Raw genomic sequence first — 25,470 nt, forward strand, 5'->3', positions numbered from 1 at the left:
ACCCTCCCTGCTTTTCACTTTGTCCATCTTATGGAAATTATTTCCTTTTTTTTTTATTAGATAATATACATGGTTTAAGGCCAAAAGGTACATAAGGTTTTACAATGAGAGGTTTCCCATTTACCCTTACCTCTCCATGTAGGTAACAAGTATTTACAGTTTTTTATGACTCCTGCCAGAGGTATTCTGTACCATAAGTATATTAATGCATATATTCCTTCTTAACCCTTTTCGAAAATACAGTATGATGCTATCTTAATATACACTGTTAGGCTTTTTTTTTTTTTTTCCCATTTTTTTCTTGGGAGATCATTTATATCAGCATATGAAGCAGTCCCTCATTCTTTTTATGGTCTTATGTCAGCTTTGGTCTACTTTGGTCTGAAATTTTAGACCAAATTTTAGACTGAATATTCTAGATTGAGGTATTTCTACGGGGAATTCTCCATTTAAAAGTGATACAGAATCCATCTAATAGATTATGTGCAAATAATGATTTCAGATTCTTTTCTTCATGTACAGAAAACCTTATTGTTATAGCTAAAAATAAGCTATTAAATGCTAATAAGATATTAAATTATTTTTATCTTTATAGTTTGAATCAGCTTGGGTATTGACAAATATTGCTTCAGGAAATTCTCTTCAGACCCGGATTGTGATTCAGGCAGGAGCTGTGCCTATCTTCATAGAGTTGCTCAGCTCAGAGTTTGAAGATGTCCAGGAGCAGGTAAAAAAATGAAGCAAAGAGAAGCAAGTGAAAGAATACCATTTTTTCCTTTGGTGTTACATTCAGGGCCTCAGTTTCACCACCTGGCCATGACAGTCCATGGTTCATCACAGGGAGTGTTCTAGAAATCGAAACCAAAGTGGAAAATTTCATAGTGAATGTAGGCAGAATCTTTTTTGGAAATATAAAACCATTTTCCCCTTCCAACCCTGAATTTTTAAAAGTCCTATATACATTTTATTTTTATTTTATTATTATTATTTTTAAAGATTTTATTTTTTAAGTAATCTCTACACCTAACGTGGGGCTTGAACTTACAACCCTGAGATCAAGACTTGCATGGTCCACCGACTGAGCCAGCCAGGCGCCTGGAGCCCTTATATACATTTTTTTTTTTAAGATTTATTTATTTTAGAGAGAGAGAGAGCACATGAGTGGGCGGCAGGGGGGCTGGAGGGCTGGAGGAAAGGGAGACGGAGAGAGAGAGAGAGAAAATCTCAAGCAGACAGCCTGCTGAGTGTGGAACCTGATGAGGGCTGGATTCTGCAACCCTGAGATCATGACCTGAGCCGAAATCAAGGGTTGGATGCTTAACCGACTGAGCCACCCAGGTGCCCCAGCCCTTTATACTTTCTAGATCGTGTAAGCAGTTACTGAGCTTTTACTTGTAGGGCTCTCTAGTGTGGATTGCAGTAGCTTGTCTTTGCCACTTTTGTGCAGAAAAAGACCTAGAAAACATGAATTTTTTATTACTGCAAACTTTATCAAATTCATAAATATAAATCACTGCTAAATGAGTATGATTTTCTTCTGCAGCTTAATTGAGATATAATTTACATACAGAAAACTGCATATATTTAAAAAGTACAGTTTGATAGGTTTTGACGTACGTATATACCCGTGAAACCATCATCACATTCAAGATATATTATATCCATCACCCCCAGAAGTTTGATTGCTCTTAAAGTCTTTGTTCACTGTTTTCTTTTGTAAGCAAGCTTAAAATACATTTTTAACCAGCTGTAGATATAAGAACTGGTTCCTCCCTTTGCTTATACCATGAGTGTTCACATGTACACTTTATAATATTATGGATCTTCTTTCCCTAATCCCGCAGCTATTTCATTTCATTCCCTGATAATGAACTTCCATTAGAAGTGTTAATGGTTAGTGCCTGTGTGTATGTTGATTTACTACTATATAATTTTGTAAAGAGTTTTGTGGTATTTTGACATATTTTCTGAAAGAATTATGAGAGAATTACACTACGCAACCTATCATTAATGAGCAATTCTTTCACAGGCAGTCTGGGCTCTTGGCAACATTGCTGGAGATAGTACCATGTGCAGGGACTATGTCTTAGACTGCAATATTCTTCCCCCTCTTTTGCAGTAAGTTTGTTTCTATTATTACTATTTTTTGAGTACTAGAAATATGGAAAGTTTCTCAGAAGGCAGTGCATCTTTAGAAATCACTTTGGATTTTCTGATGTTTTCATTACAGATATTTTCTTACTAACTTGTTCAGATTATTTCTTCAGGTATTCTCTCTTACTTCAGTGCCAAAATTCTGAATTAGTGCTGTTAGAATTAACTCTGTTGTTCTGGAGAAAAGCTGTTTAAAGACATGTGTTTATCAGTAGCGTTAGATTTAGTATTTATCTTATGCTATGAGATAATTAATGTCCACTGTATAGTTTACCATTGTATCATCATGCTTTAGGTTATTTTCAAAGCAAAACCGCCTGACCATGACCCGGAATGCAGTATGGGCTTTGTCTAATCTCTGTAGAGGGAAAAGTCCACCTCCAGAATTCGCAAAGGTAAGGATTATGCTTGTGGGAAATGGGCAGAAAAAAGTACAAATAAAAGAATGTTAAGCAAGGAATATTAATGTGAACAGAAAGAGATGATAATTTTTCATAAAATTTAAAATGGAATTTTATCTGTTTCTAGAGAAATAGGGCTTTTTGTTGTTTTTTTGGTGTTAATTTGGGATAAATTTTCACTGACTGTAAAAAGCTCTGAATTAATCTTAAAACCTAGCATTTTTTATTTATAGCAAAGTATCTGAAACACAAAATTTTTTAGCTTTACCACTTGTGAAAGTTTCTTTACCTCTTTGGTCCAGAAAAAGTGTGTTTCAACAAGGAATTTCACTCTGAGAATTGGTATATACTTCACTCTTTGAAATTATTTTCCTTGGTCTCTGACTACCTCGTCAAAGTAAACTGCAAGGCACTGACAGCATTCCCAAAGATGGAAATGCCACTTGGCCACTTGCTACTCCATTTCCAGAAGTATTAATCACCCCAGAAATTACCACGTGTGTGCCTGGTTGCCTTTTGGAGTTTCTCATCTCACTTCTAGCTTTTATTCTGTTGAATTTCATTATCATGTCATCTTCCCTTTACAGGTTTCCCCCTGTCTGAATGTGCTTTCCTGGTTGTTATTTGTCAGTGACACTGATGTACTGGCTGATGCCTGCTGGGCCCTCTCGTATCTATCAGATGGACCTAATGATAAAATTCAAGCCGTCATAGATGCAGGAGTATGTAGGAGACTTGTGGAGCTGTTGATGTAAGATATCTTAAAGTGTGTCTGTTCTTTTGTCCCTATATTAGTTTATTAGTTTTCTAGATGCTGATAAATATTAATATGTTATACTGACTTATTGTGCTTTGGGCTGCTCTCTTTTGTTAACTTACATTGATGTCCGATCTGTTTGTTTTGAGGCTTATATAGAGAACTGCTCATTCTCTTGCTGTGAGCAGTCCTTCAGCAGGAACATTTGGAAATCTCTGATATGTGTAATTAAGCTAATGATTAATGACCTGAGACCAACCACTGGGGATAGATAACAAAAGTTGTATTGCCACTAAAAAGAGTCAATCCTGAGGCACCTGGGTGGCTCAGTCAGTTAAATGTCCGACTCTTGATTGGGCTCAAGTCATGATCTCAGGGTGGGGAGATGAGCCCTGCGTCGGGCTCTGCACTGGGCGTGGAGCCTTCTTAAGATTCTCTCTCTCCCTCTCCCGTCCCCCCCCCACCCCCGTTAAAAAAATAGGAAAGAGGAAGTGAAAACTGTATTGAAGAATGAGAGGGAAATCTTGTCATTCAGGTGACAAAATACCTGGGAAAGATTGTTAAGAAAGATTTGTAGTTTTTATCCAAAGATACTAAAATAAAGGGAGAGAGAGCTCTTCTAGGGAATACTAAACCCATCCTCATAGGGTTCCCTTAAGAAGCAACATAGGTACCTTTGTGCTCTAAAGTCACGTCACATTATTTGGTTTGGATTTCAGCCCTAAAGAAAAGAGACTAAGGATAGAACTGTGGATTAATATTTCTTTTTATGGTTGCAGGCATAATGATTATAAAGTGGTTTCTCCTGCTTTGCGGGCTGTGGGAAACATTGTTACAGGCGATGATATTCAGACGCAGGTGTGTATAAGTGGTAACTATTTTTTTTTCCTTCAGAAACAGTACATTGAACCCCATGATTATGTTTCTAGTAGAGTATTTAACTCCATGTTATTAGGGAGAATTGACACTATGTTTCGTTAATGTTTGTTAAAACTGTTGCCTTAGCTACTTTCGTTTCAGTACCTTCACTGGCTCCATCTTGGTTGACCAATTGCTTATAGCAATTTTGGGTTCCCCTATTGTATAACTTACCCTTTGGTTAGGTTTATTTCCCACAACTCCTTCTACTTGAAGTGGTTCTTGTGAGTGTCAGAGCCTCCAGTAGCCTCCTTTCTCTGTCATTTTCATCTCATCTCTAATAGCTTCCTTTTCTTTTGCACATGGTAAGTCTCCAATGTGAGAATTCTTCCTTCCTTGTTCTCAATGTCACCTCTCCCCACTCCATTCAACTTCTTTATCAAGATATATCATTCACAGTGGTGGATTGTTCTAGCTATTTTTCTTTATCTCTCAAATGTACTGGCATTGTCTTTAACATTGTTTTCCTGGGCTTCTGTGGTGTTGAAGTGTTTTGGGTCTTCTGCTTCACTGACCGTTTCTCCTTGGCAAGCTCCTTTTCCTGTTCTTTCTTGTTTGTGGGATTATCCCCTGGAGGGGATAATTACTCATTGATCTTATTTATAACTCAACCATCACCCTCTTGCAACTTGATTGAGAATTAGGTTTTCGCCTTAGCTCTTAACTCAGCCTGACTTGCAGGAAGGCATTTAATGTCTGCACTTTGCTAATCCCTAAAATTTGGATTTGAAGGTGTTTTCCAACTCTGATAATTTACTTTAAATTTATGCTGTCCAGAAGGGAACTCATTATTTTCCCTGGTATATCTGGACCTCTGCTTATTTATGTTTACCTACCTTAGTGAATGACACCAACAGTTGACCATGCCCCAAACCTGTACATTAGCTGGATCATTCCCTGTCCACGTCTCTCATGAGTCACTAGATGCCATCTCTACTCATCCCTCCCAGTGCTTAATTCAGACCCGTTCCTGTATCACCAGAAGGATGCTTGTAAAATGCATATTTCATCATGTCATTCTCTTACCTAAAATCTTTTTATGGTCCCCTGTTGTCCTTTGAGGGTGTTTGAGATCCTTTAAAATCTGGCACCTGTTTAATGGAATGCTGTGCAACAGAATGAGGAAGCTTTAAGCACTGATACAGAAATATCTCCAGGTTATATCATTTAAAAAGAAAAACAAGGGGCAGAAAGTATGTAGAATCTATTACTATTTATATAAAAGGAGGCAGAGAGGAGAGGAGAAGAAAACAAAATATATACTTGATAATATTTGCCTAAAATTTCTGTGGAAGGAAACACAGGAAACTAATAACATTGATTATCCCTATGGAGACCTGAGTTGCTGGTGTACAGGAATGGAAAGGAGGCTTTTGCCTCTGTAGTCCTTTATACTTTCTGAATTTTTAAACTAGATCAGTGTATTTGCTATTCAAAAAAAAGTTTGTCTTTCCCTCCACATGCCATACTCTGTGCTTTTACCATGTTTAGCCCTTGAATTCACTATGACCACACTCAGCCCTAAGTTCTGACATACACTTGCTTCCCTCTGCACCGAACACCCCCACCCCCGCTCTTAACCACTCCCTCACATGAATCCACACTCTGCCGCTAAGGTCGTCTCATTCTCAGGTCTTCCTGTTAATATTATTTTCTCCGAGAGGCCTTGGTCGCTACCAGCCTCTTAGGTGTGCCGCCTTTTGTTTCGTCCATCATAGCACGTATCACACTGTATCGTACAGTCTGATTACTAGACGGTGAGCTTCTAGAAGAGGAATGGTGTCAATCTTGTTCATTTTTGCCCTTCTGTAGTCTTAATAGTTCCTGGCACAATGTATAAGGACTGAAAAATTACCGAATGAATGAAGTTCTGTATCTATACATCTAGTTCTGATGTCCCTCAAGTTCTGCTCCTGGGTCTCCAATAGACGGTTAGATATTTCTGCTTGCATGTCTCACATTTGTGTCTCTCACAGTTCATCTTCTTCCCCCCAGAAAACTGGTTCCAAGTCTTATTTTTTTTTCATTTCAATTAATGAGGTAACTATTCACCCCCTCCCCGAAACTTTGCAGTCATACATGGTGTCTCTATCTTTCATACCTTATATAGCAAAGTCACCAGCTCTTGTTGATTCTTAGTGTTTCATCTAATTACCTTAGTTTGGTCTGTGTTTTCTCACACACAAGGGTTGCTGCTGTACCTACGTGATTTATCTTCCTATTCTTCCTCTCAGTTGACTCTTCTGGTAATAGCTTAATCTTTCCTAAAACAACCTTGTTCACATTACCTTCCTTTCAGAAACAGTGGACTTCTTTAATGACTATGAGATAAAGAATCTTGAATACAAAGAATTTGTATTTCAGGATTTTAGTCTCATTCTTCCTTGTAGCCTTCTGTTAATTTTGGGGTTACAGAACTCTTCTTAATAAGCTCCACTGCTCTACTCTATCCTAACTTTTGGTAGTTTGTGGTAGCTTGTTTCAGCACTTTTTCATTTCCAGCCTTTCTTCTCTGCTGTATCCTCCCTCTTCTTTGCTTATGAAATCCTATCTGTTGGGGCGCCTGGGTGGCTCAGTCATTAAGCCTCTGTCTTCGGCTCAGGGCGTGATCCCGGCGTTGTGGGATCGAGCCCCACATCAGGCTCTTTTGCTGGGAGCCTGCTTCTTCCTCTCCCACTCCCCCTGCTTGTGTTCCCTCTCTCGCTGGCGCTCTCTCTCTCTCTCTCTCTCTCTCTCAAATGAATAAATAAAATCTTAAAAAAAAAAAAAAAAGAAATCCTATCTGTGTTTCAAGGCATTCCCCCCACCCCTACAAAGTCTTTTTTCTTGACTACTCCACAAGTATTGTCTTTAACTTGTGACAGGTTTGGTTTTTTAATTATTTTTTGACATGTTAATTTTCTAGATCACACCTTTGGCATTTAAAAAATTGCTTTGCAGTATCTTTTATACTGTTAAGATTGTGCTTTAACCACATATTTTATTATTTTTTGAGCTGTATTAAATAGGCAGAAATGCCTTTTTAACTTGCATTGCTTTTATTACTTGTGAGGTAGGTAATCTATTAAAATTGTACTTTCTTTTAACAGTTTACATATTAAAGACAGCAACCCTTTTATGTGTTAATTTTTTTTTTGCATTATGTAGTGTGCATTTTAATTTTTGTATTTTTTTGACATGCAGATATTTCTATTTGATGAAATTTTATTTTACCCTGTAATTTCTTCCATTGTTTTTATGCTTAGAAAGTCCTTCACTATCCCCAGACCATCTATTTACTGATATTTTCTTCTGTTTTATGGTGTGTTTATATATTTACTCTTTAAATTATTTGTGGATTTATTTTGGTAATGGGTTAAGAATTGACTTTTTAAAAAATACTTTTCAAAAATAAACAATTTTTTTCAACTACTTAACCTCTGGAGGAACTTTATTATATATTTAATTCCTTATAAATACCTGTGTTTGTTTCTGGACTCGATATCTGTTCTGTTATTCAGTGATTGATTCTTGAGCCCATCCCATACTATTTCCATCATTATAACTTACGAGTTCAGTTTTGGTAGACTAGCTCTCCTTCAAGTGTATTTGTCTTACTCTCCCTCATCTTTGTAAGCTGTTTGATAGCTGGGGACGTACCCTTTTTATCTTTGTGTCCTGTGAGCACTTGGTGCACTTCATTAAGTAGGCATTTGTTGACTGGACTGCCAGGTAGAGTGTTATCAGAAGACTTAAAAATCTGAGACCACTTCTGAATTTCTGGCCACTTGATCTATTTACCCATCCAAAAGACTTTTAATATTCTGTAGGGATGGGAGGTGAAGGACTAATACATTATTATGCCTTATGAAGTAGCAGTTGGACAGTTGTAATGTGTGTATAACAAAATTGCTTTGATAATCTTAGAAACTAATTCTTATTGGCACTGAATACTCTTTTACGTATAAAAAGTTATTTATTTCTAAAATTTCAAGGGGATACATTATTTCTTTGCTTATATTGTTTCTAATATAAATGAGTTAAAGATTTACTTCTGTTTGGATCAATAGAGGATAAGTTTCAAACTTTTCCGTTTAGGTAATTTTGAATTGCTCAGCTCTGCAGAGTTTATTACATTTGCTGAGTAGCCCAAAGGAATCTATCAAAAAGGAAGCATGTTGGACAATATCTAATATCACAGCTGGAAACAGAGCACAGATTCAGGTAATCCCATAGCAACTTTCTTCTATTTTTATTGATAAGTTTTAGGTTTTTTTCAGTTAGCCTTAAATTTTTTTTTTTGTTATTACCTTGGAGACCATTAACTTCCAACATTGTTGTCTTGTTTAGTTGTTTTGTTTTGTTTTTTAACCTACCTTACAGAAGTTCAGATTTGAAACTTAAACTTTGGTCTTGGTTTTTCCCTTTGTCTTTAATATTTGATGATTTGCCAAGACCCAAGAGATGGTGTCTTATATTTTTGAAGTGTTTTGATGATCTTTATACTAAACAGATTGGCTTTACTCTTGCCAAGTAAGATATTTTTTTTCTAGTGGACCCACATATTGGATAACTTCAGTTTTTATAAACCTTTGGGAACCCATTTTTCTCTAAATGGTTATCTGCCTTTTAATTTTGTTCTTATATTAGATAGGAGAGTAATCCAAGTGGAAGATAAAGCAAGCAGTGGGCCACAGGGTTCATCACAGGCCATGAGAAAGGCTAAACAACTGGTTATAAAAGATAAAACACAGACTTATGGTACTTTGAGCTGAGTGGAATTGTTATCTCATCCAGTATTCTTATTTAAGGATGAAACTGAGGATCAGAGAAAGGGATTTGCTCGAGGGCACCCCTCGTAAATGACAGGATCAAGATGAAGTGTCTTTCCACCAAACTTTGCTGACTTCCTTCGCTGGTATGATAGAGTTCTTGATCAGGAAAGCATGGTGGAAGAATCACTAAATTCTACTCCTGAAACCAATATTACACCACATGTTAACTAACTAGAATTTAAATAAAAACTTGAAACAAACAAAAAAAGCATGGTTAGTCCTCCCCAGAATGCTGCCAGGGACTGAGACTAATAGTTACGGCAGTTCCTCCGAGGTGATTTCAGCCATAGTTGCTTGCCTGATACTGTCAGGCTCTTACGTAGGATTTCTCAGTTTCTTGATAGAGGAAATGATATGAACCAATTTTAGGTTTTTGAGCTTAGGAGAAGAATGAAGGAAGTAATTTGAGGCAGACTGTTCTAGTGTTCATATATGAGGGGGAGTAAGTAAAACTACTCTGTCCAGCTACCGGCTCTGCTGGTAATCTGGGTGGGAGGTGGGAGGTTGGAATAGGACCGCGGCAGTGCTTAAAAGGGAAGGAAAAGGTGGCTTAGGATGTTTTAAATTGAGAATGTAAAGGAGACTTAGTGACTGATGAAATTTACAATAAGTAAATACAAAAAGAGAGGTTTGAGAGGAGACCTTATAGAGAGAGGGTAGATGATGCCTGAGGTGGTTAGCACATCTAAAGCAAGCTGTTGGCCACCTTGGGCTGGGGCACCCAGAAGTGAGGACTGGAAGGTTGCAGCACACGTGTCAGAGTTGGATACTGTGAAAGAAATGAGACTAGTAGAGGAACAGAAAATTGAACTTTTGTAATTTGTTACTGTGGGTGGAACAAGAGAGGACAATCAAAGAGAAAAGAACTCAGGGAAAAAACTAAGAGATTGTAAGATCCCAGACTCCAGGGAGAGTGTTACCAGTGAAACCAAGTATAGTTGAAAGGTTATAGGTAAGAAGACAAACTCCTTCCAGTTAATTTTTAACAGGGGGAACAGTGTCATTAGTGAAGGTAGCTAAAGAGTTATAATTAGTTAGTATCATGAACACTTACAAATTTTGTAATTTCCCTTTTCATTTAATTTTTAATTTAATTTCAGACTGTGATAGATGCCAACATTTTTCCAGCCCTCATTAGTATATTACAAACTGCTGAGTTTCGGACAAGGAAAGAGGCAGCCTGGGCCATCACAAATGCAACTTCTGGAGGGTCAGCAGAACAGATCAAGTAAGTACCAGCCAGGCGGCATCTTGTAAATTAAAGGAAAAATTACGTCCACTAGTTACGAATGCTCATTTCTAACCTCTTGGAAGATTGTCATGAGTTTTATAACTAGACTCAAATGTATATTTAATTTTTCTCCCATTCCTTCTTGCTGAAATAATTCCAGGATAACAGAAGTAAGGCATAGTTGAGGTTTGAGAGAATAGAAGTTTTTATAGGGTGGCTTTAGCCTACTCTGGAGTTTTTTGGTCAAAAAAATCTTGGGTAGTCTAGAATGTTACTTGTAGAATCCTTAGAGTCCAACTTTGGTATCTAACTCTTGTTATTTTTAGTTGAGATGGCTTAATAGATTTGGATCAGACTTTGAAAGAGAGCTATATCTTAGAATAAAATGCCAAATTGACTAGAGGCAATGTCTCCTAAAGTCCTCTAATATTCAGTAAAGGGAGAGAGCTGTATTAGCTTGAGATTTAAATGGCCCCTTCGGTGGCTTATAATCTTAATGGCTGGAGAAGGCATAAATATGGACAGGAATAAATTCCTCAAAGAAAACATCATATAATTAAATGCTAAATTATGGACATTCAGTATTTCAGATAAAGCAAAAAATTAACAATGAAGAGAAAAATGGAACCTAGACTCTTCCTAGCCTGCCTGGGTGATGGGTAGTAAGGAGGGCACGTATTGCATGGTGCACTGAGTGTTATACGCAACTAATGAATCATCGAACTTTACATCAGAAACCAGGGATGTACTGTATGGTGACTAACATAATATAATAAAAAGACATTAAAAAAATAATAAAAAAAATAAAAGCAATCATCTTAAAAAAAATTTCTTTATGGGGAATTCAGATGAGGGAAAGATGATTTTAAATGAGTGTTGAAGTTGTAACCCCTTCCTTATATATACTATCAGAAAAATACAGCTACTTCTCATATTGTTGCTTTGTGGGTTAAATGTTGGCACTAATGAACCAATACTAAGCTCTGTTAGGAGTTTAAAAATGTAAAAGGTAGTCCTAACATTTCAGAAGTTGATTAGATACAAAAGATAACCCTGTGCCTAAAATAATAAAATAGATTAACACTGCAAATATCTATTTTGGTAAAATTCATCATGGACAGGTTTTTAAGGAAGATTTCAAGTGATCAGAAAGATTTTGGACGAGATTAAGGTCTTTTTCAACCTCCCAAGATTCTGGTTCTGGGGTACTATGATTATAAGTGTGCCACCACTGGTAATGGCATTTACCCCAGTAATGGTAGCAGTAAGAAGTAATGTAGAAGTTATAATGTGGTTTCTTAATTGAAATGGTTAAACTGTACACATATTCTTAAAACCTTTCTAAAACACTGTGGAAGATTTCATCAGGAAGTATTCAGGGGTATTTTGCTCTATTAGAGAAGAGTAGAAAGGCTACTTACTATTCCTTTTTAAAATTCAGCATAGCTATTTATATTAATGAAGTTCATTATCAATCTCCTAGCAGTTTCTTCTTAACCAGATGAAGAGTTATCTTGAAAAATTATTACAAAAATATCACAGTCCACATTACAGAAAATAAACTGACTTTATCACTGATAACAGACATCTGTGTGGTTTTGCTTATTCTTTTTGAGTAGACAAGATTCAGATGCAAGAACCAATTAGAGTAACTTAGGAAATATCCATAATTTTAGGTTCCAGTATAATCAAATGCAAAGAATGAGGGATAAAGAATATTGTCTTGAATTAGAGAAAGTTTCATGGAAGAGATGAAACTTGCCAGTTGGGTAGAGGTTTGGTTATTTTGGAGGAGAGCAAATAGCATAAGGGTAAGTATGAGGGAATGTGCACAGGTAATGTTATTGGAAGAGGCAAATTAATGTTGCTATAGGGTTTTTTTTTTTAAGATTTTATTTTTATTTATTTGAGAGAGAGCGAGAATGAGAGATATCACAGAGGGAGAGGGACAGGGAGAAGCAGATGCCCTGCTGAGTGGAGAGCCTGACATGGGGCTCGATCCCAGGACCCTGAGATCATGACCCGAGCCGAAGGCAGATGCTCAGCCAGCTGAGCCATCCCAGGCACCCCTGCTGTAGATTATTCTTTTGCAAGATGAGGAATTAAGTAATTGATGGGCTTTGAAAACTGGGATGAAGGCCTTAGTCTTGAGTATTGGGAAGACTTAGTGTCTTTAGCCTTGACAATAACATTTTTGAGGAGGAAAGAGTAATTAAGATGCCATTGCAGTAGTTAGCGTAAGGTCAGGATTAAGATAATAGCTGTTGCATGAGATACGGGTCTCGGTACAGGAAACAAGGATCTGTAGGACTTGCTGGCAGGCTTTAAGTAGCAAGGAAAGGAAGAAGAGTCCAAGGTAACTGGGGAAAATGGTAGGTGGGTGCCCTTCATAAAAATTAGGACACAGAGGAAGCAATAGTGGGGTATAATAGTGGTGGTTAATCTCTGTGTACTTCTTCTTTATGCTTTTCTGTTTTTCAAATTTGCAACTAACATTTATAATCATAAAAGAGCCTTGGTTTTTGTTTTTTTAAAGATTTATTTATTTGAGAGAGAGAGTGTGTGTGAGTGCGAGTGAAGGGAGGGGCAGAGGTAGAGGGGGCAGAGCAGCAGACTCCCCGATGAGTGCAGAGCCAGATGCGGGGCTTAATCCCAGGATCCTGAGATCATGACCTGACCTGAGAGCTTTTTGTGTTGTACACAATTTTTGTGTTGTATAATTGTATAGTTATTGGTGAATGCATGTCCTGTTTCTACCATTGTGGTGTCATACAGAATATTCTCCTGCCCTAAAAAATCCCCTCTGCTTCCCCTATTCCTCACTACTCCTTTACCTCCACCCTTCAAATCCCTGGCAACCACTATGTCTTTTTTTTTTTTTTTTTTTTTTTTTATGGGAGGGGGGAGAGGGACAGGGAGTGAGGGAGAGAGAAAATCTTAAGCAGGTTCCATGCCCAGGGCAGAGCCTAGAGCATGGGCTCAGTCTCACAACCCTGAGATCATGACCTGAGTTGAAATCAAGAGTTAGACATGTAACCAACTGAGCCACCCAGGTGCCCCACTTTTTATTGTCTTTATGAAAGTTTTGTCTTTCCCAGAATGTCATGTGTTTGGTATTATGTGTGGAGTCTTTTCAGACTGGCTTCTTTCACTCAGCATGTCTAAGTTTCCTTTCTGGCTTGATAGTGCATTTCTTTTTATACCTGAATATAATAGTCCATTGTCTGGATATACTACAGTTTATCCATTTGCCTATTTAAGAACATCTTGGTTGCTTCTGGTTTTTTGGCAGTTATGAATAAAGCTGCTGTAGATGTGTGTGTATAGGTTTTGGTGTGGACCTAAGTTTTCATCTCAATTGGGTGAGTGTCCACAGTGTGATAGTTGGATTGTACAGAAAGCTTTGTAAAAAACTGCCAAGCAGTCTTCCAAAGTGATTATCCTATATTACATTCCCACCAGCAAAAAATGAGTTCCTGTTGCCCCTCATTCTTGTCAGCATTTGGTATTGTCCGGTGTTTTGCATTTTAGCCATTTTAATAGGTGTGGCATCATTGTTTTAACTTGCAGTTCCCTGATGACATGTATTAATGATGTTCAGCATCTTTTCATATTTAATTTGCCATCAGATCTTTGGTGAAATGTATGTTCAGATCTTTTGTCCATTTTTAAATGGAGTTATTTGTTTTCTTAGAGTTTTAAGAGATTTTTGTACAAAATAGAAATGGCCTCTTGGGCCTGGGATGCCTTTAGCACCTGTTTCATAGGTGTGGTTCTACAGAAACACAGATGAAATTTGTCAAAAGTATACTGTTTTGAGGAGTTGTTCATATTCAGAGTAAGAGGGTATTCAGTTTCTTGGGGTCCAGTAATAGTGAGGGGGAAAGTAGAGATGGTGTTAGAGAACTGGTTTTGTTTCTTTTATTTGTAGCTTTATGATAGGATGTAGCCTATATGGTTGAATGGGTGCTTATTTTTATCTCTACAGTTTGAGGATGACCCACTTATTTCATAAAAGTTTTATGAAATTGAAAGCTTTGTTCAACTAAATTATTCTTTGTATTAATTTAGGTACCTTGTAGAACTCGGTTGTATCAAGCCACTTTGCGATCTCCTCACAGTCATGGACTCTAAGATTGTACAGGTTGCCCTAAATGGCTTGGAAAATATCCTGAGGCTTGGAGAACAAGAAGCCAAAAGGAATGGCACTGGCATTAACCCTTACTGCGCTTTGATTGAAGAAGCATATGGTAAGATAGAGTGTTTAATAGCTGTACTGAAATTATATTTTTCTTGCTTTTCTGACTTGTCCACATCTGTCAGCATAAACTCTCATGAAAAATTTGTTCTCTTATGAGTAATAATATTTAGTAGGTAGAATTATTGGAAAAGAATATGAATTAATTGTGAAAAGAAGCGAGTACCCTTCAATTTAGCCATTTTTACGCTGGGCTCTAAGGATCTTCCCAGTTCCTGGACTCCACTTGCCCTTGTGAGTCCTCTTGGATTCCTGCTAGTCCATCTGAGCCCCAGGAACACCTGCATCTCCTGTGGATGATGCCAGATTCTACTTCTTTTCTCTTGTAAGATTTAGAGTTCTCATTTTAAAGAGTCACTGTTTGCCTTTTGGTTTCTTCATTCTTCCAATCTCAGTGTTAACTGTACTCTTAATCATTGGTTTACCAATGTACATTAACCTTTTAGTTCCCTAAGTGCTTTTACTGCATAGCCGGGGGTTGCAAACCACTACTCTAGGGTTTGTTTATTCCTAAGATTGGAATTAGGGATCGTAGGGTATGTTCATCTTCCAGTTTATCAGATAATGCAGAACTGCTTTCCAAAACTGATTATAAAAGCTGTACCTGCTTAGTATAAGACATTTTGAAATGTATAAAAAAGAAAAATGTTCCTCTACCTGGAGATGTTTCTCCTCAGAAATAACTATTGTTAATTTTTTGATGTATATATATTTTAACATGGAGACATATATGAATATGTATTTTTTTCCTTTAAGCAATATTAACATTTATTTTCAGTATTGCTATAGCAGTTAGGTTGCTTATGGCTGCAAGTAAAAGAAAAACCTAGTTCTGATGGGCTCAAACTTAGTAAAGGGAATGTGTTGGCTAATTGTTCTAGCTGGACTTCTTCGTTTAAGCAGTAGGAGTTGATTCTGGCTATTTTAAGGGTATTATATACATTTGTTGATATATTGGATAGCTCAGAACTTAGAACCAGAATTAATTAGGTCATAGATACAGTTCAAAAGGAACACTTCTGCCACTGGCCTTAGACACTGGATGATGTGTGAAGACTGTTAGGGAAATTGCTGCTTCTGGGGACTGGTTGTTGCTTGCATGTGTTTAAGATGTTAGTTTGTAATACTAGCATTCAGATGTAATCCTGGTGATCCTTTCTGTGCTGTTATAAAATACTAATGAGGTCCAACTAGAGAAGAAACTCTTCCCTTTACAATAAGGAGACATGGCAAAATAGTTTCATTGGCATTGCCACAGAACGAAGAATATGTGTATACACACAGGTTCTTCTTTATTCTTCACTCTAGGTCTGGATAAAATTGAGTTCTTACAGAGTCATGAAAACCAGGAGATCTACCAGAAGGCCTTTGATCTCATCGAGCATTACTTCGGGACCGAGGATGAGGACAGCAGCATTGCGCCCCAGGTTGACCTTAGCCAGCAGCAGTACATCTTCCAGCAGTGTGAGGCTCCTATGGAAGGTTTCCAGCTTTGAAGCAATACTCTGCTTTCATGTTCCTGTGTCAGACCAGGCTACCCAGTCAAGTCCTCTCGTGGAGCCCACAGTCCTCATGGAGCTAACTTCTCAAATGTTTTCCATAATACTGTTTGCGCTCATTTGCTTGCCTTGCGCACCTGCTCTCTCACACACATCTGGAAAACCTCTGGCTCTCTGTGGTGGAATACCCTGCTAATAAAAAGGGTAACCAGAACGGCCCACTCTTATGGAAAATCCCTAGGCTTTGGAGCTCCGCGCTTATATAAGAGTCATGGGATTATACACATATTAATGTGGCTCCCTTTCTTTGTGGGGGAAAAAGAGGACTCCTCCTCATTCCCTTTAAAGTGGGGAAAAACACTGATATTAAAAGATGAGACTAAACCTTTATCTTGAATTTCACACAACTACTTGCAACAAGGGAGATGTTTAGACCTGTTGTGTACACTTCAGAGTACTTCTTGTGAGTTCTTCCACAGTGAACCCTTGGATTACCTGGTGGCTTTTCTAGCCAAATTTGCATTAATCCTTACTGAGACTGGATGGTTTTCTTTCCTCTATTGGCGCCATTCTTCACAGATATTAAAGTTAAACCATCCGCTCCCTCACCTTCAGCCTTCAGTGAATGTGCTTTCTAGTTGTCAGGAATGCTGAAGAATTAACACTTTGACTCTTAAATGTGATACTGGTTTGAAGATTCCCTTAGAGCAGAAAGGAGAGGGGCACATATTAATTTGTATGGCTATTGCTTCTCTTTGGTCTTAATGTGTCTTAGGATTTGGAAGTGGTTCGATTCTAATGCTGATATGAAGATTGAGAATCCTTAGTAATCGAAACAATATCCTGTAATTCAATAAAAAAGTAAAACAAAACAGAACAAAACAAAAAATCCCTCCAATTTTCCCAGATTCAACCAGTGTGACTAGAGGCTGTGTTTCTGCATTAAAACAAATGTTTCAGGCTTTGTGGTCCTGATCAAGGTCCTCATTAAATTGGAGTTCACCCTGGGTGCTTTCCCCCTCTGTGACTGGCAGATAATAACACATACTTTTAAAGGTTACTTAGGGAAACTTTTTTTTCTTAGCCCAGTGCAGCTTGATTCTAATGTATTCATGCTGCATATGTGACCCCTTTAATGTAGCATCTTTATCTTAAATAATCATCTTCTCAACATGACCTGTTCAACGCAAATAAGGGCAGTGATCTATTTTTTTTTTTTTTAAATAACCTCATCGTTCCCTAATCATTTCATCTACTAGTGCTGCCCAGTCAAGTCCCCCCATAAATAAAAGGTTTCTACCTTCTGGCTCATTTAATGATAACTGCAATGTACCTACAAATGGCGCTTCCAGTACTGTCTTCAGTGATCCACATTTGTGCTTGGACTGGAGTGAAAATATAAGCTTAATTACCAAGAGAACTGCAACTGAGTTCAATACGACTTCTTGGTGCTAGTTGGCCATCTTGACTCAATGTTGGGACACACTATCAGATCTTTTTGTTGATAACGCTGTTCAAAATGAGTTCTGAAGGAAAAGTCGGTCACTTCTGTTTTAGAGAATACCCTCTTAAACCTCTTTAATCTTGTCCTCTTCTAGAATTCATTATAACCCAAAATGTAACTGTTTGCAAGTCCCCCTGACAGGTTATTCTACATCTCTGGTAAATCCTGCTGAATGTCAGGGGCACTCAGAGCTTTCATACCTCATCATGTTGTTAAACAGCCAACTTATGTGACCTGATTTAAACTTAAAAAAAATCCACTTCATTCAAAGTAGAAAGATACAAAGACAAAGGACATTTTTCAGCCAAGTGTGTGACGCATTCTTCGCATCTAGTCTGTAGTTGTGTCTGTGCTCTGGATGGACACCGTCTGACGTCTGTTACTGACGGAGCAGCCACTGCAAAACTAGTCAGCTCCCATCTCTAACTTCTTCTAGTGCTGCTTTGTGCTGAAAGGACATTTTAGTTTACTGCACTTGACCTGTAAAAGACTTTGATTCTTTGTAATTTTAGGGACAAATTAGGTGGTTAATTTAAAGAAAAACTTTCAGTTTTGCCTTTACGTCACATTAAAATATAACTTCTTTCAGAAGGGGAATAGAAGCACTGATGCATAGTAAAAATCTTGTTTTTAGCTTTGACTTTTTTTGTGGCTGAGTTTTTTTACCTGTACATCACTGGTAACACGTCATTTCTCTAGGATGTTTTGAATTATGTACCTTCTATTGGATAATTTTAAAAATTTCAATTCATTTTTGATAAACCAGTTTGAATGGAAAAAGGATAAAGCACACAAAGTCGTTTCCCCAGGTTAGTGAGAAGAGCGTGCGTTGGGAGTTTTGCAATTGCAGGTGTCTCAGTGAATGATCCATTTTCTGGCTAAAACAGGAATTTACCTTGCTTCTGTCCTGGAAGTTCATGAGAGAGGAGTTAAATTTTTTTTGCAATAAAATGTTCTTAATATAAAAATTGGAATTAACTGAAAGTTAAATCCCAGCATAAATGTTGGAACTGATAAAGCAGCCTTTTCGGTTATAGAAATGAGACTTTAGGAGGTAACTAAGTCCTAATTTTAGTTCTCTGCCTGGCAGATTCTATTAATTTACACTGAATTTATTGAAACCGTATCACTAATATGTCACTCATTACAAAAGCATGTTAATTCAACAGGAAAACTCTTCTACAATGTATACTAATCAGGGGGAAAGTAGCTTGATTATCCACCCCCTCCCTTTTTCCTCCTCCACACTTTCAAAGTTTATTCTTTGAAATGAAAACTTCGGTGGGGAAAAAAAAGCATTGTAAGCATTTAGGATATAAAGGCACCCTGTACTTGAAGGACCAGCAGGGTAGATATAGTTAGATTGAGAAAAACCAGGAAAGGAAAACAGATTAAAGAGAGAGTTTTCTATGGAACACTTTAATTCATGTTCTTGTCACTAAGTAGGGCCCTTTCAAACCTTTGTTAGCTATACTGTTTTTGGAAACTATTGCCCTAGGATTGTTTCTTCCATCTGCCAGATAAAGCTAAATGGGCTCTGGGCCATTTTTTCATAGTGTCACAAATATAAGCAATGATGACTACCCCATAATAATTATTCCAGATTGTTGCTGATTTTGCCTGAGAAAAAATATGTAATATATTTTATAAACCAGACTTTGTCAATTAAATCCTGTTGTACATGGCCAGTCACAGGCAACTTTGAATTTACTTCGCTAGTGCTAAACATTTCAGTTATTTAGAATCCCCCAATTTGGGGTTGCATTATGAAAGGGTTTTCCTCAAGTTCAAAGATTTTTCTTTCTTGCTGATTAGTTTTGTGAATATTTTTTCTATCAATAGGCAAGTCATTGCCTATTGATGTTTTAGGGCTTGGGGCTTTTCATATATATATATGTATGTATATATATATGAATATAGGAATTATATATATATATACACACACATATATGAAATCTTGATGTGTAAGGATGTTTTTCAGTAAAGAAAAAGGGATCCACTTTTAGAAAGGGTCATTGTTTGCTTTTCATATTTATATACTATGTTCTACCTCCTACATTCCAAAATTTGCTAATTTGAGAAATAGGTATATATATATATATATATATAAACTCTCACATCTGAATTTTTTGCCATCTGAAATGAACAGAGCCACTTTTTAGGTGAGCAGAGTAAATACGTATCTGCCAAGCTGGGAAATACTTTTGGCTACCTTTCTCTATCAAAAGTTAAAGTTATTGGGCACCTGGCTGGCTCAGTGGGTAGAGCGTGTGACTCCTGATCTCAGGGTCGTGAGTTCAAGCACCACGCTGGGCGTGGAGCCTATTCAAAAAGAAAAGTTATCTTAAAAATTTTTTAATTAAAAAGAATGAAAAAAAATTTGCTTCCTCATGGGGCGTCTGGCTGGCTCAGTCAGTAGAGCATGCAACTCTTGATCTTAGGGTCATGAGTTCGAGCCCATGTTGGGAGTAGAGATTCCTTTAAAAAAAAAAGTTATTTATTTTTTTTAAAGTTAAAGTAACTGAAGGCCAGATGGGACACCAGTGAGTCTGCTCTAATACGGAGAGTATTCTATAATATGCTTTATTGTCAGAAAAGGATAGGTAATAACAGTGGGTACCAGGACATCACAAAAACGTGTGATGAAGTAAAGCAAATATATGCTAATTTAAAAAATATCAAATTGCTACTGGGTATAAAATTTGGAAGTTTGGGGCAAGAAGAAAAGATTAAGGGTAGATAAGTTTTGCTTTCAACTGAGGGTAGAATAAAAGGAGTCCTGGTCTGTTTTCCCATAGGTCAAAAAGGCAACTAGTCTTTGAGCCTCTGTTGTATGCCAGGTGCCTGGGTAAGGGCTTCCCGTTTTTTTCTCTTTTAATCCTTCAACTGCTCTTTGAGGTGGGTAACTGTCACTATGATAGAGGTGACAGAATCAAGACTTAGGAGAATTTACTTTGCCCCAGGGTCACAAGCTCAGACATTGTCTGGTGAGACAGAGCAGTGCAGGTTGTGATGGAAGAAAGCAGCAGTCCCAGTGGTGTTCTTCTGGGCCAGGAGCTCCCAGAACTAGACTTAACACAGCAGCCACAGCTGGACCAGCTTTTTGTCAGATCAGCCTTTCTGGCTCTTTCTCATGAGCACCCTTCAAATAACTAAGGTATGAAGTTGCTTTTAGGTTACATATTTTGGTAATGTACAGCCTCTCAGCCCAAACTTCTTTTAACCTTATGTGGTGCTAAAATTCTGTATATGACCTGACAAAACAACAGAAGTCAAAAAATACATATATGCAAATGATTGATTTTGAGTTTAGTAGCACAATGGGTAAACTCAAACATTTTTCCATTCAACAAACGCAAATGTAGAAGGTACTGACACAGAGAAGGAAAGGCTTTGGAGTGAAGAATTCTGCCTTAGAAAGCAGTGCCATCCACGGATGTGAATTTAACACAGCTGACTTCCTAAAGGAATATCGTCCCAAGGAATATCAAAAGTTAGAAAGATCACCTTTTAATGTATGTTGTTGAGTATGTTCTGCTTACTTCATCATTATGACCACTCTGTTGTTTTCAAAGTGTTCTTACGCTTTGATTTGGAATGGATCTGATGATTCTTTGTACTTGAATGTGGTCTGTCAGGCCGTGGGTGAGTGCCTTGCACATAGCAGACTATCCAATAAATACTAAATGACTGAAGGAATACGCATCGATGTGATATTAGTAAAGGGTACTTGGTTACAAAAGAAAATTCAAAGGAATTCTTTTATGCTGCTGTTGAAACCAGGAATTAACAACTCTTAGATTTAGTGTCTCAACATATTTTATATGTGGTTACCTTTCAGGAGAACATAATTTGACCTGAAGTTTACAAAAGCAGATACGGTCACAGCAGTTCATCATATAAAAACAAAAAACCCTATGCCTTCTGTGAAAAGTTACGTTATATTTTACAGGATAACATTATATATATTTATATAAAATAACCCCGTGTGTGTATTATCAAATATAGCACATTAATCTCTTCTGACCTGTTCTGAAGTTATGAAAAGTAACTTTTTTGGCAATTACATCTTACGTGGAAGCTGGTGGTTGCCTCAGGCTATTAAATAGGGTGTTTTGATTGGTTTTGTTTTGTTTTCATTTTTACTATTGTATCTATTGCTGAGAGATTCTATTGGCCAGGTATTTTTTTCTGAAAACAATCTTTTTTTTTTTTTTTAAAGATTTTATTTATTTATTTGACAGAGAGAGAGACAGCCAGTGAGAGAGGGAACACAAGCAGGGGGAGTGGGAGAGGAAGAAGCAGGCTCCCAGCAGAGGAGCCTGATGTGGGGCTCGATCCCAGGACCCTGGGATCACGCCCTGAGCCGAAGGCAGATGCTTAACGACTGAGCCACCCAGGCACCCCTGAAAACAGAATCTTAAAGCAAAATATAATTAGTTCTTGCAGACTATGCTGTCATCTATAGTACAAAATGGCTGAGTTTACAAATTCATTAAAGCTAGGGTAGATGATCATTGCCCCAAATTTCATTTGCCAATTTGAAAAAGTCTTTTTTTTCCATTTTAAAATCAATATGTGGTCATTTCTGTGATCTTAAATGTTTCTGCAGAGAATAAAATTACTCTTTAAATTCCTTTAAACCCATTTAACCTGAGGGAGCCTTATTTAAACCACTTGGGTCCAGCATTATTTAGAGTGATGGTGAGGAGAAAATAGAAACCCAGGAAACCACAGTGGTGGGGAAAGAAGAGCACAGGGTTTGAGAGAGATGTGGTCAGGCTGGGATGTAAACTACCATATAAAGAGTATAGAATTTTCCAAAATTAAGTTGTGATTTATGAGGAGAGTCCTCCAGAAGTCAGTGATTAAACTGGTTTGCTAGGTATAGTCCCAGGTTTTAGATCAATTAACACCAGCTGATGGTTTTAGTGCCCCCTTTCACTTTAAAAAAGATCTCAGTTTAGATAAATTCTGGGCCACTCCATATTTAGTCCAATTAGATTTTTATAGATTTAAATTGCTAGTGGTCCTAAGCAACTACAGTTTTGTGCTTGATTTTTGAGGACTGAATTTGGTAACAGGAATTGCTATGAAGAGTCAGTCAAGACATTCCTTAAAATAGGACTTAATCTCAGTCCTGCATAAATAGCAAATAAATTTATTTTTTTAAAAAATTGACCTATTTGTGGCATTTCTATTTAGAATATCTGCAAAATTGACTGAGGGGAAGGGAAATAAACCTTTCAACCATTGAGACCTTCAGTTCTAAAACTTTTCTGGGAAATACAAAGAAAAGAAATCGATTTATACAGAGAGGGAAACTTCCAAATCACCTACCTGGTGAAGATGAAGAGCAGCAAAAATATAAATTGTTAAGAACAGGGCCGTGTGAGGAACTTGGCCTCAGAGCAGCAAATGCAAAGCTCTATGGTTTCTGCCACTTTGGATTTACCCGTATCAGTATCTCCTAATCTACGCGCTCCACATAGCTGATGCTCCCTCCTCCCAAGGACCTAAACTACAAAATTCTTAGGCCTAATTCATAAGGACTGCAATTATCAGGACTAAATATTAGAACAGGATTAATAAAAAGATTTAACTAGTTATATTCAGAGCTTTAATTTCTTTACACAAATTCCTGATGCTATTTGTAAACAAAAAATTCCAGACATCTAGAAATGGATTTTAATAGCGGAAATTTCTTCAAATTCTGGGGAAATCTGAAGAAAAATTATTTCCGGATATTCCTATCAACACTTTTTTTTTTTTTTTTTTGAAGTAAACTCTACCCTTAATGTGAGGCTTGAACTCACCACCCTTAAATCAAGAGTGGCATGCTCTACTGACTGAGCCAGCCAGGAGCCCCCTATCAAGACATTCTCGACCGTGCCCCATCCCTCTCACTCTTGTGATATTTCTAGTGGGTTATTAAAATATACTCCAGCACCAATACCCCATCCTAGCCCTCATGTCACAAATTTACCTTGTCTAATTTCTTCTTTACTCTCCCTAGTGCATAGAGCAGTTATTTGAAAAATACAAATTTACTTAAAATCTTTGGAACAAAGCCTACACTTTGTTCTCTATAGCGCTTTTTATTTTTTAATGAGTTAATAAAAATGAAAATAGTCTCAACTGATGGAGAATTTTAGAGTGTTTCTATGCTTCCCAGTAAAAACTATACTAATAAGAGGAAAGGGAAGAGGCAGAGTTTAATCATAACTGAACTAGATACATAAAAGGGAAAAGTTCTTCTTAAAATGTTAGAGGGAAACTTGCCTTAATAAATATCTAAGAATCCTAATTTAATGTATATAAATGGACGTTCCAATCCACTTAAAAGATGCTCTTCCTATTCCCAGCACCTTGTTACCGTTATACCATTAATTTGCACTGGCTAAGACTAAAGCTTTCGTCCAATTCCTGTCCAAATTCCAAAGTAGAGTAGTAGGGTCTTAAGGTAATGAGGTTTTACTACAGTCGATTATTATAGGTGACCTAATTATGTCGTTGTACCTCATTTAAAGGCCCGACTTTCAATTACCCCTAATAAATATAAGATAGAATTTGTTTCCAAATGCTTTTAACTGTTGGCTGACAGAAAACATCGTTAAGAGACACTTACCGCGGGGCACCTGGCTGGCTATGTGGTAGAGCACGCGACTCCTGAGTTTACGTCAAAAAAAGAGAGAAAAAAAACAAAAAAGAGATACCTGCCTCTAGACTTCAGCTCCGCGAGGGGGGAAACCTTGTTAACAACACTTACTGCCCCTTTGAGCACTCTTTATTGAACAATTACAGGTAAGTAGAAACTCATCAGGCTTCCAATTTTTTGGTAAGCTTTTTTTTCACAGTAAGCTCTACGCCCAAGGCGGTGTTTGAACTCAGGACTCGGAGATGAAGAGGATCATGAATCGCATGCTCTAGGGACGAAGCCAGACAGGCACCCCGTAAACCTATTCTTGTTTAAAGATAGTAACTTAACATTTGAAAAGCATACATCTTTACATAGCACTCTCAGGGCCATTAAACATTTCTTAAAACTTCGGACTGTCTAATGCCAATTACGAGTTAACCTTACACATTTCTTTTTTAATAAAATTTTTTATTGTTATGTTAATCACCATACAGTACATCCCAAGTTTTTGATGTAAAGTTCCACGATTCATTACTTGCGTCTAACACCCAGTGCACCATGCAATACGTGCCCTCCTTACTACCCATCACCAGCCTATCCCGATCCCATTTCTTAACCACGTTCCACCAATTTCTATGTCTTTTTCGGTCTCAAGCACCTATGCAGATCTGACCTGTTCTCTTAGAAAGTTTAAGGCATAAGGAAATGCTAAAACAAACGATTGCTCCCTTCCCCGGCACTACCACGTCCTAAGCACTGGCTTTTGGAGGCCCCCAACACATACTCTTCATCCTTCCCGAAACATTTACGCAAAACTTTTAAACCAGAAGCTTTATAATCTGGGCATAAATTCGGCTAAGCTCCCCTCGCCTATCTGCAGCCTTAAGTACACGTCACGAGGCTCTATACCACAAGAATAGAGAGAAACAGAACAAAAGCCGGCCGCGAAGCAGATGCTTAGTCACCAGCGCCTGGGGCGGGGTGGGGTGGATCCACGGCTAGCTACGTGCCAACGTGGGCTTAACCTTTCCACTAAGGGAATCGGAAAATTCAGTTCTTTCTCGTGACACGGTTTCCAAAAAGAAATGAATGTTCTTTGAAACATTCACTGCTACCGACGATAGCCAGTCAGGTCTGGGAGACGCCCAGTACACCCACTCACACGCCAAAGAAGGAAGTCCAGAATTCGTCTGCAGCGGGCAGCGGCGATGAAGACCGGAAGGAAACGCCAGCGCCTTCCTTTGCGCAAGCGCAGGCAGACCTCTCCCATTGGTCACCTCGACTCGAATTTGGC

The 25,470-nt window shown here is 37.7% G+C and overlaps 1 protein-coding gene, 1 long non-coding RNA gene and 1 other non-coding gene across 4 annotated transcripts in view; 2 read left to right on the top strand and 1 right to left on the bottom strand.

Annotated features, from left to right (window-relative positions):
• KPNA1 (karyopherin subunit alpha 1) overlaps positions 1 to 21,237 on the top strand; it is a 71,026-nt gene extending 49,789 nt beyond the window's left edge. The window contains exons 6-14 of the mRNA XM_045812746.2: positions 596 to 727; positions 2,030 to 2,118; positions 2,450 to 2,549; positions 3,143 to 3,306; positions 4,092 to 4,170; positions 8,308 to 8,433; positions 10,145 to 10,272; positions 14,347 to 14,525; positions 15,842 to 21,237. Of these exons, the coding sequence (XP_045668702.1) occupies positions 596 to 727; positions 2,030 to 2,118; positions 2,450 to 2,549; positions 3,143 to 3,306; positions 4,092 to 4,170; positions 8,308 to 8,433; positions 10,145 to 10,272; positions 14,347 to 14,525; positions 15,842 to 16,029 (1,185 nt within the window). The 3' untranslated portion in view covers positions 16,030 to 21,237. The remainder of the gene's footprint in view (positions 1 to 595; positions 728 to 2,029; positions 2,119 to 2,449; positions 2,550 to 3,142; positions 3,307 to 4,091; positions 4,171 to 8,307; positions 8,434 to 10,144; positions 10,273 to 14,346; positions 14,526 to 15,841) is intronic.
• Positions 716 to 25,416, bottom strand: LOC123802203 (uncharacterized). Of its 2 annotated transcripts, none has more exons than XR_015724197.1 (3): positions 25,339 to 25,416; positions 5,257 to 9,183; positions 716 to 848 (listed from the first exon to the last, which is right to left on the bottom strand). It is a non-coding gene; the product is annotated as an uncharacterized LOC123802203 (long non-coding RNA). The 2 variants fall into 2 exon arrangements; XR_006782458.2 differs by having other exon boundaries at positions 5,257 to 5,336; positions 25,339 to 25,402.
• On the top strand, positions 19,780 to 19,852 carry TRNAR-CCU (transfer RNA arginine (anticodon CCU)). Its single transcript has one exon. It is a non-coding gene; the product is annotated as a tRNA-Arg (tRNA).
• Positions 25,417 to 25,470: the final 54 nt, after the last annotated feature.

The sequence above is a fragment of the Ursus americanus genome, chromosome 4 (assembly GCF_024610735.1).
Source record: "Ursus americanus isolate L20-20 chromosome 4, mUrsAme1.1.p, whole genome shotgun sequence".
NCBI classification, from domain to species: domain Eukaryota; kingdom Metazoa; phylum Chordata; class Mammalia; order Carnivora; family Ursidae; genus Ursus; species Ursus americanus.